A 14,199-nucleotide genomic window follows, 5' to 3' on the forward strand; every position below is an offset into this window, starting at 1 on the left:
AAAGGAAGAGCTTTTGCAGTTTAATTATTCAAAGTTCGCAATTAACCAGAATATTTCTTTGAGTCTAACTCGTGAAAGTTCTTAATTATTTAAAATATTCAAATTCAATGAAACCACAGTTTCTGTAAATCACGTTGCTAGTGCGCTGTGGGAGTCCTGCGATGCCTTGTGGTACCCTGTGGTGTAGTGTGGGATTTCTAGCCTGATCGAAGTCTGATCTATTGTCAGCGTTATAACTAAATTATCACCGCTTCCATCAAACCAAACTAGTAGCATCGCTGGAAATCACTTTATGAATGGGAAACAAAAAGTGTAAGCGATATGTTCTATTCCTTCACACACAGAGTAGAAAATCTATCACCTACGAAGATCAAAGACACAATTCACGGAAAAAGATTTCTTTGCAAAAGTGATAAATCATCAACTACAAAAAAAATCGTCTTTCAAATTTCAATGTATTGTCAAAAACAATCATCAGCTTATAGTTTTCTTATCAGATAACAAGCAATCATCTGTTAAGTGCTGGAAATATAGCACCAACTCCTCAGAAGAAGTATTTAAAGAAACGCATGTTTTAAGAAGGGAGGGGAACTGACAGATCTCGCAACAGACGCAATGTGAAAATAGTGAAACAAAGTCGATGATGTTCATAAACGTAATGATGGAAAGAAAACCCTACAGTAGTGAAAGGTCTCAACTCTTGTGTCGCCTATTGAACGTGGCTCAGGAGGCCTAGCTTAAGTACTGATTCCAAAGCATGAGCTGACTAGGAGTATTACTATACTTCTCAAGCTTAAGTTTAAGCTAAATCTACGTCAGGCCAAACGGCCCATACAAGCAGAGCTTATCACGGTTTCTGTAGCATGAATTGACTGGCCATGAGAGTATTTCTACTCCCCCTTGGATGGGTTGTAAGTTCATCGCAAGGTTGGCTACCAGCATTAATTCACCGTCTCTCATTTACGCACCTAGGTGGAGACAGGGTTCGAACCGAAACCACTCGATCAGGAATGCAGTGCGCTAACCACTGCTCTTCATACTGATGGAGTTTTGGTCGCAACAGTTTTTCTTAGGTTGTCAGAATCTCAGTCTAATCCATGATGCTTTACGCACTCAATTTCGCTATGCGATGCTTTCTGAGATTAAAATGGTCCAGACCACGGAGAAACTATGGCATGTTGGTCGTTTCCCGTTGTCCCTCAAGCTTAACATTACCCCAATAGAGGGTAACAACGGGAGAGTCACGGTACTATTTTCCGTTATCTTAACTCTTCTACATTCCTCCAGAGACCTTCTATAAACGTTTCAAACCGCTAAGAGAGGTAATGTTAATGGCGACTAATAGTGAAGGGAAAAATCACTTTATCTAAAGTTTCCACGATACAATTACGAGGCCTGACCCAATTTGGCCAGCATTATTTATTTTGTGTCCTTTTACTGACCAGCTCGTTAACAAATATTTGCTAACAATATCTAGCTAGGTGTGTAATAGAATCATACTTAACTTCAATTGGTTCCCATGTCCCCTTAAATATACTTCGGTCAATATTTACACCACTGGTTGTCAGTTATTCAATAGCATGCGTATTTTAAAAACCAATGTCTTGACTTTTTAAAATTGAGATATTCCTCATAAAATGTTTGTCTCGTGCCAGCTTTCTGTAACCAACTAACGTGCCTTTAAAATTCTGAAATGATTTCTTGGATTCTCAGGTCAATCAAAGGCGAACACGTACTGCAATAGTGGCAAGCGCGCGAAAATTAAAGTGGATTGCGAGCGCGGGAAAAATGCAACCATTGCGGGTAAGGGCAGGATGGTGACTGGTGGTACGCGGGAAATAAACCGCCGGTGTGGTAAGCGCGGGAAAAAATGTGACAGAGTTAAGCGCGGAAAACCTTAGCTTAGATAACCAAATCACAATTGTTTTGAGTTTCGTATCAGATCACCAAAACGACAGCATCTCTATCTAAATATAATTGGAAGTGTGGGAATGTTTCGGTAAACAAACCGCAACAACTTTTGGTTTTGGTATTGGCTTTGATGATATCTTTACTGTGATTGGCTACAGCACACTGCACAACAACCTCAACTCACAGAAGCCCAACTAAAATATAAAATTTCGAAAAATCATTAAAAAGCCACTCTAAAAGAACTCAGTCTGCTAATCTAATTATTTTAAAACACGTTCTAATGGCCTAGAACCGATGTTTGTTATCCCTGAATGTTCAGTTCAACTGTCTCTATTGGAGGACTGTCATCAGTTTTCACGGTAGGAGTGGGCTCGGGTGTTTGGGTTTGGTATGTAGGTTGATTAGCAGAGCTTGGAGGCGAACCGCACCAGACGAACCAGAAAAATCCAAGCCAGTCTGTGAAGAAAAGACGTACACAGTTACCTTTAGATTGAAGGATACCTTAAAATAATAGTTTATTGAGATAAAAAAAAACAACAAACACTAAAGAGATAATAATCAACTATAAAGGGGCAAGGATGGTTAAGGATGGAGAAGATTCACACGGATTACAAATGACATACTTGGAAAATTTAGGCTAAATTTTTTAAGATGCGCAAACCAGGACGTAGCTACTTTGACGTTTAAGTCGTAAATCACTGTTCGAGTTTTTCAGAATCTACCTTAGAAGAAGAAAGTCTATCGTGGCAATCATTCAGTTGTTTGGTATCGGGAGCCGTGAAAATAAAACTTATTCAGCGAGAAGGTGATGTGCCGTTCTGTAAATTCCTCTTAAAGGCATATTCAAGAATTTCCGTTTCTTATCATTCAGTCACATGCAGTGCAGGCGCTCCACGAGTTGCCATATCTGCTTGACGTCATGTGCATCGTCATGTTGCCAGGCAACATCCCTTACTACAGTAAAAGCCGGTGTATCTCGAACATTAGTTGGACATTCATACAGAGTAAAGGGGATGGGGAATTCTTATGAAAATACTTTTTACTGTTCGTCACTCACCAGTCTCTGATCTTTCCGCTGACCGCAAAAGAATGAAGATCATCAGAGCCATGAAGCATGCGCAGAAGGCAATCGCCAGGAAACTAACAGGACCTAGTCTCTCAAATACCTAAAATGACATAATAAGTTGTTTTAGTTAAAACGGAATCCCGAAGACATCAGTGTCCAGATCAGGGCAGAGGGTTCACTCAACTTACTGTCTATGTAGAGATAATCTTTCATGCAGTCTCAAAGAAGCGAAGACGATACCTTCTCTCCCCAACTGTTTTAAATAAATTTATATTTAGTATTATAGAAAAAGCATGATTATCACTTAAGAAAAATTTTCCACCTCATCTTGGTACGAGAATCCACATATTCCCCCTTCGAATTTCCTGTTGCTGTTGATTAACCAAGCTGCTCTTGTGAAACCGCAAACCGACCGAGAAACAACTAGAACAATTGAGAACTAGAATTACTCTGGTGGTGGTGGGGGTAAGGTGGGAGAGGGGGGTGGATCGCACACTCACCTGTCCGACTACCAGGGGCAGGATTAGTTCACCAAGGGCTGCGCTGACTATCATTACACTTGTCACTGGGGCTGTACAGCAAAAAAAAAGGCATAGCTTTGCGTTACAAATGTGAAGATTTTCGATACAAATAAGAATATTAATAAGGAAAAGAAACTATGCTTCGACAGCTTCGTTTCACAGCTCAGCCAAATTGGGCTACTTTCAAACATGTCGATTCGTTGCTGCATGTAATAAGTGCTACTGTATAAAATGGTTTTGTTGTTTACCACAGTAGACTAGCACTTTAGCAACAGAAACTTTAGCAATATTAGAATTAATCCGTTCCGCTTTGAGCTACATGATAATGTCCGTTAGTAGAATTTCTGTTCCTAAGCAAGCAACGAAACCATTAATTTCTAACCTGTGAGATCAATGTAGTACTCAGCGAGCGCAATGCTTGTTGGGAAGACGCTGCTCATGAATAGTCCAGCACCGCTGGTTCCCAACCATAATGCAGGCTCACTCTCTTCGAAAATCAACATGAAGAGAGTTGAAGAAAGGCAGCCAACCTGAAAAAGACGATATAAAAAGTCTTAAATGTGCATTCGAGCTCACGTTAAACATAAAACACTACAACAAGACTGTTTTGTAGTACAAAAGTAGGTATGTAACTAGCCTGCATTACTGAATTGCCGTTCCGAATAAACGACTAACCTCCTATCTTGTACATCTCCGTATTGCTAACGTTATTAAACTCCTCTCAGCTTTCCACTGCAAACTTAAACGAGCGTAATCGCTCTACAGACCCTATACGTGGATCTCGTGGGTCTTGCGTTTTCTTAACGCTCAATTTTGTTGTTGCGTTTGCTTCTGAGAGCGAATGGGCAAGAGCATCAAAAGACGGACTAGCTGACTGGTGTCAAGTGGACTGGACTTCAGAGAAGTAAAGAGGGAAGACTTACCAGGTTTATCATCAACATGGTGGGAGGTTTGACGTACATTGCCACTGGAATGGACACAAATCGACCAACTGACAAAGAACCCTGAGATTATAGAATAAAAGCAAGAATTATTTTACAAGAAATAATTTGAAACATTGAAATACCGAAAAGAGGAATACCGTCTAGAGTTTATGGATTGGTGGCTAATTAAACAGAAAGAGTTGACATTGCTACGACTAAGCCTTGACAGGCTTCGTCCAGTTTTAACAAGGCTTGTATGTAACGTTTGCTGCCTAAGTAATTACAAATGTTGCCTAAGTGTTATTGAAAGAAGTTTACGTGACTAACTTACCCAAAATAGAGAGTTGAGATAAGCTGCGTGACTCGGCTTGATGTGCACAGCACCTTTCACTGCGTACGAGTACACATAAGCACCAAACGTGGCCTGGAATTTAAACGGAAAAAGGTTAGAGATGAGAATTCGAAAAGTTATGTTTTGAAAAGAAATTTCACTTCACATACCATCAGTCCATCGTACAGAAGCAGAATCAATGACGTCAGAACTGTAACAAGAACAACCCTCGGTTTTTGATCGTCACCGAAGACCTTAAGCCACGGGGGGTTTCCATTAAGGTACAAAGTCACCATGTGATGGTTATAACCTGAAGGAATTAATTAAAAATATCAAACTTGATGACAGGGACGGGTTTATTACAGAGATTGTCGTATGCATGCTAGTAGCTTTCTTACTGGCGACCTCGTTCCTGGTTCCTCGATCCCTTCATGACAAAGAAACCTAGGTGGGTTATTTTTGACTTGACCAATCAAATCAGAGAACTGAAGCGTGTGATTGATATGAAGGTTGATAAAAACCCACCAGAAGCATGCTGTCATGTTAACTGCGCACACTGCCCTCCCCGTCCCCTCACACGAACACTTGTCAGATTAAGAAGTCAAATCATGTCAAACAAAGCCTGAGCCTCCTAAGCAGTCTTTCTTTGGGTTCGCCACGAAATCTTTCCTAATTCATGACTAGCCCAAAGAGCGTTTGAAAATTACTTCAATTTAATTTCAAACCCATTTGAAATTTGTTTTCTTTCCCAGAGATCACAGCATCATTGCTAGGTGCTCATTGAAACAAAACCAAACGAACATTACTTTCACTTTAGAAGACACTTATTGTAATTGAACATTAATAGAAGTTAACATGCATTTTTTTCTTTCCTATGTGATGTGTTAACATACCCGGATTATTGAGTCTCTGTTCATCATACATCTCATATTCGTATTTCTTGAGAGTTCCTGTGATTTTTGCCAACTTGCGCGTGAACATCAGCCACAGTAAACCAAATATTACTGGAAGCTATAAGACAGGAAATACTAAGTTGAATGTCTACTAACGGGCACTTTACCTAAGTAGACACTTTTTAACGAATTCGCTTCAAAATAAAACTAAATATTAAAACCGATACTTAAGGCATATCACTTATTGCCGACTGCGTCATAACTGAGCACTCTATCTGGGACAGCCTCTCGTAAAAAAGCCAATCAACACTAAAAGAAAAATTCTCCCACCTACCTCGAGGTAAGCCCTATTCTGGCAGGCTAATCAGGCCTAATCAGGCTTGTTTTGAAAGGGAGCCGGAAGGAAATAAAATGCGGGGAGGAAGGATATTATCGCAAGTTAGGTAAGTCCTATATGTTTAACCAACACTCACAAAGAGATACTGGATTTATGGCATGGGTACATGCTCTGTGCTTGATTAAAAAGATAATGGTTGATCTGGTTGTTTCTAGCCTAGTGATGAACATGAGTCGTTTTAACGATTATTATCGTAATTTCTGATCGATTGGAAAGTAACCGACTCGCGAATTCTTCGAATACTTAACGGGTGTTGTCGAGAACGTTACGAGATTTGCCGATCGTACTGCGTCGAGTCATACTCACGTGCAGCAGTGCTACAATCCAATAGGCCCACCGCACATGCGTATCACGGTGCATTTCCTCCTGTGTGTGGAAAATATGAGTTGAATTATCAATACCAGAAGTAGAATTGGCGTAGGGCCATTCATCGATGATAGTTGTGTAGTTCACTACCAGGACACAGCGACTCCGCAGAAAAGGTCTTGCTATCAGCGGGCTCAAGAATCCTCCAACGCCGTACGCGAAGTGAAGAGCCTGCGGGAAGTGATGGTACAATTGGTCAGCGGTAAAACAGTACAGCGACGACTCGCTTACCTTTACATAAAAATCTAAAATCCAACTTTTCCGGCATTCCTGACGTTTTTGAGCTTGCTTTGGACAGATTTGTCAAATTTATCACTAAAGGACTCCGTCTAATGAAAAATGTTGGTCACGTGATTAAGCTGGAAGAGACTGTTCGTAATAATTCTTTTTGATTAAGAAGTTTTGATTTGGTAAAGGTCCTAAAAAAGGTTTTTGCAGAGTTCGTAGGACGACGGAGAAACTTCACCCTGTCAATGCAGGTAAAAATACTCGCGAATCACAATTTAGAATTTCTGTATGTAACGCTAATGAACAGCAGGGTGGTTCGTTGGTTAAATGGCAGGGGTCTGTCCTGAAGGAAAATACTGATGCGCCCAACAGGAAAGTCAGCACCTTGAACTGATAATCTTCCATGACTGACCAGGTGCGCTGCTGCAAGTTGTTTACGGTAAAATGTTTTCGTCGAAGTAGGAAGTTCCTGCAATGACTATTATAAACCAAAAGCAGAGAAGTCAACGATTGGCCGTTTTTATACCAAACACGCATTGTCCGTCTGGCCGAACTAGGGCAAACATCTTTAGTTCGTCTGGTTATGCGTCTCTAGTATCATGAAGACGGGCACAAGACGCATTATGCATTGAGACAAACTATCCTTTGAAGTGCGTCGTTCAAGACGCATTTCGAAGGATAGTTCGCCTAGGCGCATAATACATCTTGTGACCGTCTCTATACTAGAGACGCATAACCAGACGACCCACAAATGTTGCCTAAGTTCGTGCAGATGATGATGCGTCTTCAGTAAGTATAAAAACGGCGAAGACGCATTATCCCTCTGGACCGATAACGCGTCCTGTAATATAAAAACGGCCATTGTACATTTCGCCAGCGATTGGAAATAAGCTAACACGAAAGCGTGGCAACAGCATGTTTTTTAATGGGAAAACAAACTAACAACTTGTAAAAGAGACACGGTTGCAACTTAGAGGGCATAAACATATCAGAATCTTACCTGCAAATACGGTGATACCTGCAAAAGGTAAACCAAATTGTTAATTTAGAGCAAACAGCCTTCTAGCATGAGCATCAACTTATGTTAAATGTACACATCCCGCACTTTTAATCTCGGCGCATTTTTGGTGACAGTTTTCCTGTTCCCACTCCAGTATGAAATACGTCTCGTACTTTTCATGGTCTCAATCTCTTTCCCAAGGTCTCTCTTCTTCCCAGCCCTAGAGTGAGAGGGAGACAGGGAAGTGAAGAAAAGAGACCCTGGGAACGAGGTTTTAGTGGCCTTACCTGTTTGCCGTACATGCGTATTAGCTGCACTGTTGTGAACGTGTCGGTAGCGCCAAAACACCCGCCAAATATTCCCGCCAAAAACAGCATGATGATGAATATATGACTGAGTGGTATGGCAATGATGCACATGGCACTGAGGCCGAGTGCTATTGTCACCAGTACATTGGGATTAAAACTGTAGGAAAGAAAGAAAAACCGTTATACCTTATTAATTGTTTAAAAATATTCAAAAAATGTTCAAATGTTTTTGTTCCTAGTGGTGAATGTGCTTAGCTACTAGCTAGTTCACAGGCATACACTTAAACTGAAAGAAACAAATATATCAACTAAACACAATAGGCTTAAATAATCCCAACTTACGAGAGGCAGACCAGTTGGCTAATTTCAAGCCTGACCTAAATAATTTGAGCTGGGGTCTACCGAGAAACAACTCCAGTTAAGTGGTCAGATCGGGACTTCAACCCGCCTCCGGATTTCAAGGCCGGCGCCCTAACCACTCGGCCACGCTGCCTGTTCGTGCCTCCTCACCCAGGCCTCAAATAGCATAGCATAGAAGTGTGGATTCAAGAAGTTACAAATTTGTTCACTGTCAGTGACAATTTCGTCGGACATCAACAAAAAGGAAAAAGGTTGCCAAGATTTTGTAAAAATTATACTGATTTTTTTTCTTTTAAAGTCGGTTTCTTTGAAAGGAAACTTACTTCTGAGTGACATTGGAGTGAGAGATTTCAAACTTTCAAAGATTTTTTGCAGTTGACAATGTTTAACTAAATAATGTGAAATGACCAAATTGTCTAATTCGACTATACGTTGATTAGCCTTATAATGTTATAGAAGACAAAAGAATGCCGAAGAAAACTTTTTACTATTTCTTCATGATCATGCATTCGTTCGGTGTTCTTTTTTATATGAAAGAAATCAAAACAGTTAGAACTTGGTTGAATTTTGAAAAAAAATTTTTTGTTTACATAGTGGGGACTGCTTACGTTTCAAACAGCATGAAGCGTTATGAATTAAAAAACGCGAAATTGTCGGTTCTTATAATGGGCTATAAAGTGCTATGTTGTCTTATGCTGAGATATTTTCTCCTATTCTCTGATATATGGCGCTACGTTGCGCTGCTTTCTGCTAGGTGTTCTTAGCTTGGGCTATAAAGTGCTGTGTTTTGTTATGCTGAGATATTTTCCCCTATTCTCTAACATGGCGCTACGTTGCGCTGTTTTCTCGTATGTGTTTTTAGCTTGGGCTATGAAGTGCTATGTTTTCTTATGCTGAGATATTTTCCCCTATTCTCTGATATATGGCGCTACGTTGCGCTGTTTTCTGCTAGGTGTTCTTAGCTTGGGCTATGAAGTGCTGTGTTGTGTTATGCTGAGATATTTCCCCCCATTCTCTGCTATGTTGCGCTACCTTGCGCTGTTTTCTCCTATGTGTTCTTAGGTTAGGCTATAAAGTGCTATGTTGTGTTATGCTGAGACATGTTCCCCTATTCTCTGATAAATGGCGCTACGTTGCGTTGTTTCTCCTATGTTTCAACAGAATATCCTTTGTAATATTAACACCACCAGTATTTTTGATGAGGTGTCAAGTGCAACAATTAGCAATAGATGCAATTAACATTTTTGAACTACTTTGTGTTTGTACAAGGACGCACTGGTTAAGCAACACTTAGCAAGAAACATATATACTTGACAACACAATCGACATTAAGACGCTAATAAAGAATATTGTTTGTCTTTTGATTGTTTGAAGTAGATACGCGTTTTATTTTATAGCATGCAGGTCTGTCCTCGGACTGTTGCTTTTCAAGAAACATGGTATTAGATTTAAAAATTGTTTCTTTTTTTGTATCTTAAAGGCTAAAAATATTGAGGAATGGAAACTGAGTTGCTCAGCAAAAATGTTCGAGACTGATTTAAGTAAACAGAACTTTTAATAATGGTATAAAATTATCTCTTGGTTTGTTTGTCTTTGCGGTGCAAGAACGAAAAGATTAGTTTTTCCTTCTATTGTCGCTTTTGTTTCTCAGTGGCAAATTGCCCCAGAAATCGTAAATTTTTAATTAGGAGCTGGAACTTTTTTGGATGAAACTAATCAGATATCATGTTTTGGCTTCCTATTATATTAAAATTCTGAAGATTTTTATTTCAAACGTTTCATGTCTTGTACAAGACAAAAGAACTCAGTTTACCGTGTTGTAGTCAGCTAAATCTTGTAATTTCTCTGATAAGCTGATACCAAAGAATAACCCTTGTACACTTTTTGGATAAGATTTTCGTGTAATGATTGTACCTTAGATATTTTATGACACAATGAAAATATTTGAAAATTAAAGTTGTTAATTATTAAAAAGTTTTGTTCACGTCTATGAAAAAAAACAGAAGTTTTCTGCCGCAAGTTTCGAAGGATAGTTCAGAATCGTAATGTAATTTAACTTGTTCGTCTTTGATGAAGCGTCCGTTAAAAATCCTTGTTGGAGTTTTCGTGACGTAATACCTTCTTAATCATGTTTCATTTTCTTGAGCCCCAAAGGCGATTTTGCACGCCACAAAATCCATTTTTTGAAGCAAATTATATCCTTCTCTATGATAAAAATTTAACAAAAATACATTGAACTACAAGACTTAGACTTGTATTTGAAGCTTGTAATGTTGAGGGTGGTATTACCATCAGGCTCGCGCAAGAAGAGTTATCATAAAACCGATATACAATTTCTTTTCGAATACCTTGACCATGCTTGACCACAAATACATAATTATGTATTTATTGCGATCCGAGAGACGGTCTGGAGTATTTGATTCGCGTACAAGAATTTCCAAGCATAAAATTAATTTTCAGAAACTATTTATCCCGACAGTCGTAGTTTTATTGCGAACTGTCACTACTTCGCTTCTATTCAGTCCAACTATGAAATTGACAATACTACCAAATTTTAATGCACTCTTTAGCCATGACAAAGTTTTTTCCTGCCAAAGCCGAATATTAGAAGTTAAAACAATTGTATGTGTACGGGTATTTGACCTGCAAGATTTTCATCTCACTCTCGATACCTTCCGAAGCCAAACTTGCATGTTTTAGTAATTAAAATTTCCACTTTGTAATCCCGTGCATAACATAGTTTTAAATGAAGACTTATACGGTTTCAGCGTACTTACCGATCTACTAGGTATCCACCCGAAGTTGATCCGAAGACGTTGCACAGATCGTGAACAAAAAATAACACGCTCATTATAGTTATGGATTTTCCTGTTAAACATTTAAGCTCCAGTAAAGTGGGACCTAAAATTTCATCTGACATTCCAAACACCATGAACACACCACAGTAACACAGAGTGGACTTCAGACTGTTTCTGTCTTCACCGAGTTTTTTCACTGTGATCAGAAATCGTTTCCATAATGACAAGTCCCTGTCTTTATCAAAGGCTCGTCGTTCTACGTCCTCCATGTCAAAGAGTGGCTCCTCTTCTTCACTAGATGAATCTAAACCTACTCTCATCTTGAAACGCTTTCTTATTAGTCGCTGTAATGTTGAAGTATTCAATCCGTGACGAGCTCGCCCTTATGGTGAAGTCCTCGTCGATTTGATTAAAACGAGTTATGAAAATACTCTTAAAGCTACCTGGAGTAAATTTTGCCCTCAAGTAAGCGAGAAAAGTTAAAATTTTTACGGCTTATCTCCGTTTTCAGTTTTAAATATCTCTTGAAACGTTCCTTTCGTCTGTGACACCTGCTTTGGCGGTCAGCGAAGAAACTTAAGTTATTTCCGTTGGTCGTTAGCGCAACACTGCGAAGCTCAGTTCTTCACGCCCAGATGTAAAACATTTTGGATTATCGTGAACTGTGATTGAAGTTTTCACTACACCTGTCGTAACTTGCGTTCGCTTTTCGTAATTTATTCAGCGCGGTTTTGAAAGAACTATCTGATTTAATCGCTACAGTGACAACCAATCAACTCAAAACTTGTGTGACAAAGGCTTATTTATGTTTAACGTGGGTTGTTAAAAGAAAATACTGAAAAAGTATCGACATGTTCAAAATTAAATCATGTGAACCATACCAAGTTTTATCAGTTGAAATTGCTACGCACTTGAATTTTTACTCTACTATTAAATGACATATTTTTTTAGTTCTTATTTTAAAAGGTTATCTTTTGTGGTCTGCTTTGATTTATTAACAAAATTTGACTTAAGTGTCATGAAATTGCAGACGTTTACGTATACGTATTTTTTATTTTATCACAAAAAGTGATTTTTTAAAATTCTTCCGACCATTGGCTCAAAAATCACCCTCATTTTATGTCACCCGAGGTGATCAACAACAATATCACTCAGCGCGTTGTCTCGGAAGTTTTTGTTACCTTTTAAAATAAATTAATTCAAATACTTAACGCGGTTCTATTTTTTCATGTAGACTTAATTTATAAAGTTAGTGAATTGTTAATAGAAGCACACCTCACAATTTAGCGGTTCCTGATGCACAAAACCAAATTTTTATTCACTAGAGGACGTTTATAAACCTTGAATATATAACTTGGCAAGTAAGTTAGAAAGTGTCAGTGGTCACCTTGAAGGCAACAAAATCATTTATTATTATTATATTGCTAAACGTTCGGTGTGTTTAGAAATATCTTGTTAAGCCTCATGCCACAAAAATCGCCAATTCGAGTTAATCTTCCTTTCAAAACATCGCTAAAATTGAAGATGATTTAAGAGAAGTAACCCTTTTTATAGATTCGGAAAACAAAACCGACGGTGAAGTCCGTGGTTGATGTCACGTTTTTTGAGTCTCCAATATTCAAAACTTCCGTTTACACTTCCATGGCTACAAATGTAAATTCTGTTTTCTAACCGTTATGCTCAACAGACCATGATAATTTTATTGCACTATAATGTTGTTATGCTAATTCCGCATGCTCGGACATTTAGAACAAGTTACTAAGCTTTCACTACTAAAAATGAAAAGGTTAAAAACTGGAAGATAATCCCACTGGAATTATTACTGGTGAAAATTGTTGTTTAGTAATTTTCTTTGAATTTTTGTACTCTAGATAAGGTTATATTCAAAACCAAAGGGCCTGAATGAGCCAACTTCACAGACAGTAACCACATGAAAGAACTGATCAATAGCTCTCTTATAAATGGTCACCCATTAGTGTTTTATTCACATACTGAAAACTTAGAACCATTTTTAACTGAATTGACAGTTTACTCTAGGAGTAAAAAGAGTTAACGCAGGTCTCATTGAGATGCTGACTTACATGTAACCGAAAAATCCTGATCTTAATCAGTTAATAGGTTAAATACGAAACTAACTTCTGAACAATTCGGCCGTAACTTTTGGCGTATGGGAGTGGAAAGGGAATCAGCTGACCTCCATAGCTAACATATAACATGGTAAATGTTGAAGGTCTCAGAAATCGTGCAAAAAAGACTAAGGAAAGTTAAAAACCTCGGGTAAAAACAAGCAGAAATAGCCGAGAGTTGAGACGTGATGTTACATAGAATAATCACGTCGTAATAAGGAAGTCAAATATCTGTTGAATAAATTTGGGTCAGTCCATCCCTTTCGCACGATCACTAGTTAATTTAAAAACTCCAAGATAATCCATTTTTGGCTTTTTCAGAAGTAAGGAAGTATTTTTTGCTCTTCCTTGAAATAGCCAACACGGAAGAGTTTATTGTATCAGAACATAAGTGACAGGCTACTTATTACTGAAGTAGTTTTCCATTATTCGCATGATAAATACTCAATAGCAACAACAGATGTAGATGGCATGTGTCACAATGGCTTCACGCGCCCACTACAAGCCGAAGTCCAGTTATGACTTATTGTATGACAACAAACCAATGATTTCTTTCTAAAGTCGTCCGTGGTTTTCCGTATTAACCTCTAAATGCGTCGACAAGCAGACGTAATGTGCGACTCTAAAGGTGAGTGAAGTCCAATATCCCTTCATTAAACGATACTTGTCAATCTTAAGAGTGTTACAACAATAGATTCTTGAAAACCTCTCAATCCCACGTTTAACATATAAATTATGCTTATTACTATGTACATACGTTTTCATTGTTAGCTCTGAGAATTTTATCGTTTATCAATTCCTAATAATGATCAATGATTTGTTTCAACCTCTTGTTATGCCTGCTTGACTACATTTCGCTGTTTTGTCGTAAAATTTGATGTTCACCTCATTTGTTTTAAGACCATTGATGCCGACCCATTCGTGGCTAACAATCACTTTTAATTTTTCCTGAAAAAATTTTACGACAATAA

General features: G+C 38.5%; 1 protein-coding gene across 1 annotated transcript; it reads right to left on the bottom strand.

Annotated features, from left to right (window-relative positions):
• Window positions 1-591: 591 nt before the first annotated feature.
• LOC145460589 (solute carrier family 60 member 1-like) lies at window positions 592-13,853 on the bottom strand. The gene is made up of 12 exons (XM_081445451.1): window positions 11,082-13,853; window positions 7,924-8,101; window positions 7,637-7,654; window positions 6,349-6,579; window positions 5,646-5,763; window positions 4,923-5,062; window positions 4,753-4,845; window positions 4,422-4,502; window positions 3,881-4,028; window positions 3,478-3,548; window positions 2,969-3,077; window positions 592-2,367 (listed from the first exon to the last, which is right to left on the bottom strand). The coding sequence occupies exons 1-12, from the start codon at window positions 11,420-11,422 to the stop codon at window positions 2,213-2,215; spliced, it is 1,683 nt and encodes a 560-aa protein (XP_081301577.1). The 5' UTR covers window positions 11,423-13,853; the 3' UTR covers window positions 592-2,212.
• Window positions 13,854-14,199: the final 346 nt, after the last annotated feature.

This window comes from Orbicella franksi, chromosome 11 (assembly GCF_964199315.1).
Source record: "Orbicella franksi chromosome 11, jaOrbFran1.1, whole genome shotgun sequence".
NCBI classification, from domain to species: domain Eukaryota; kingdom Metazoa; phylum Cnidaria; class Anthozoa; order Scleractinia; family Merulinidae; genus Orbicella; species Orbicella franksi.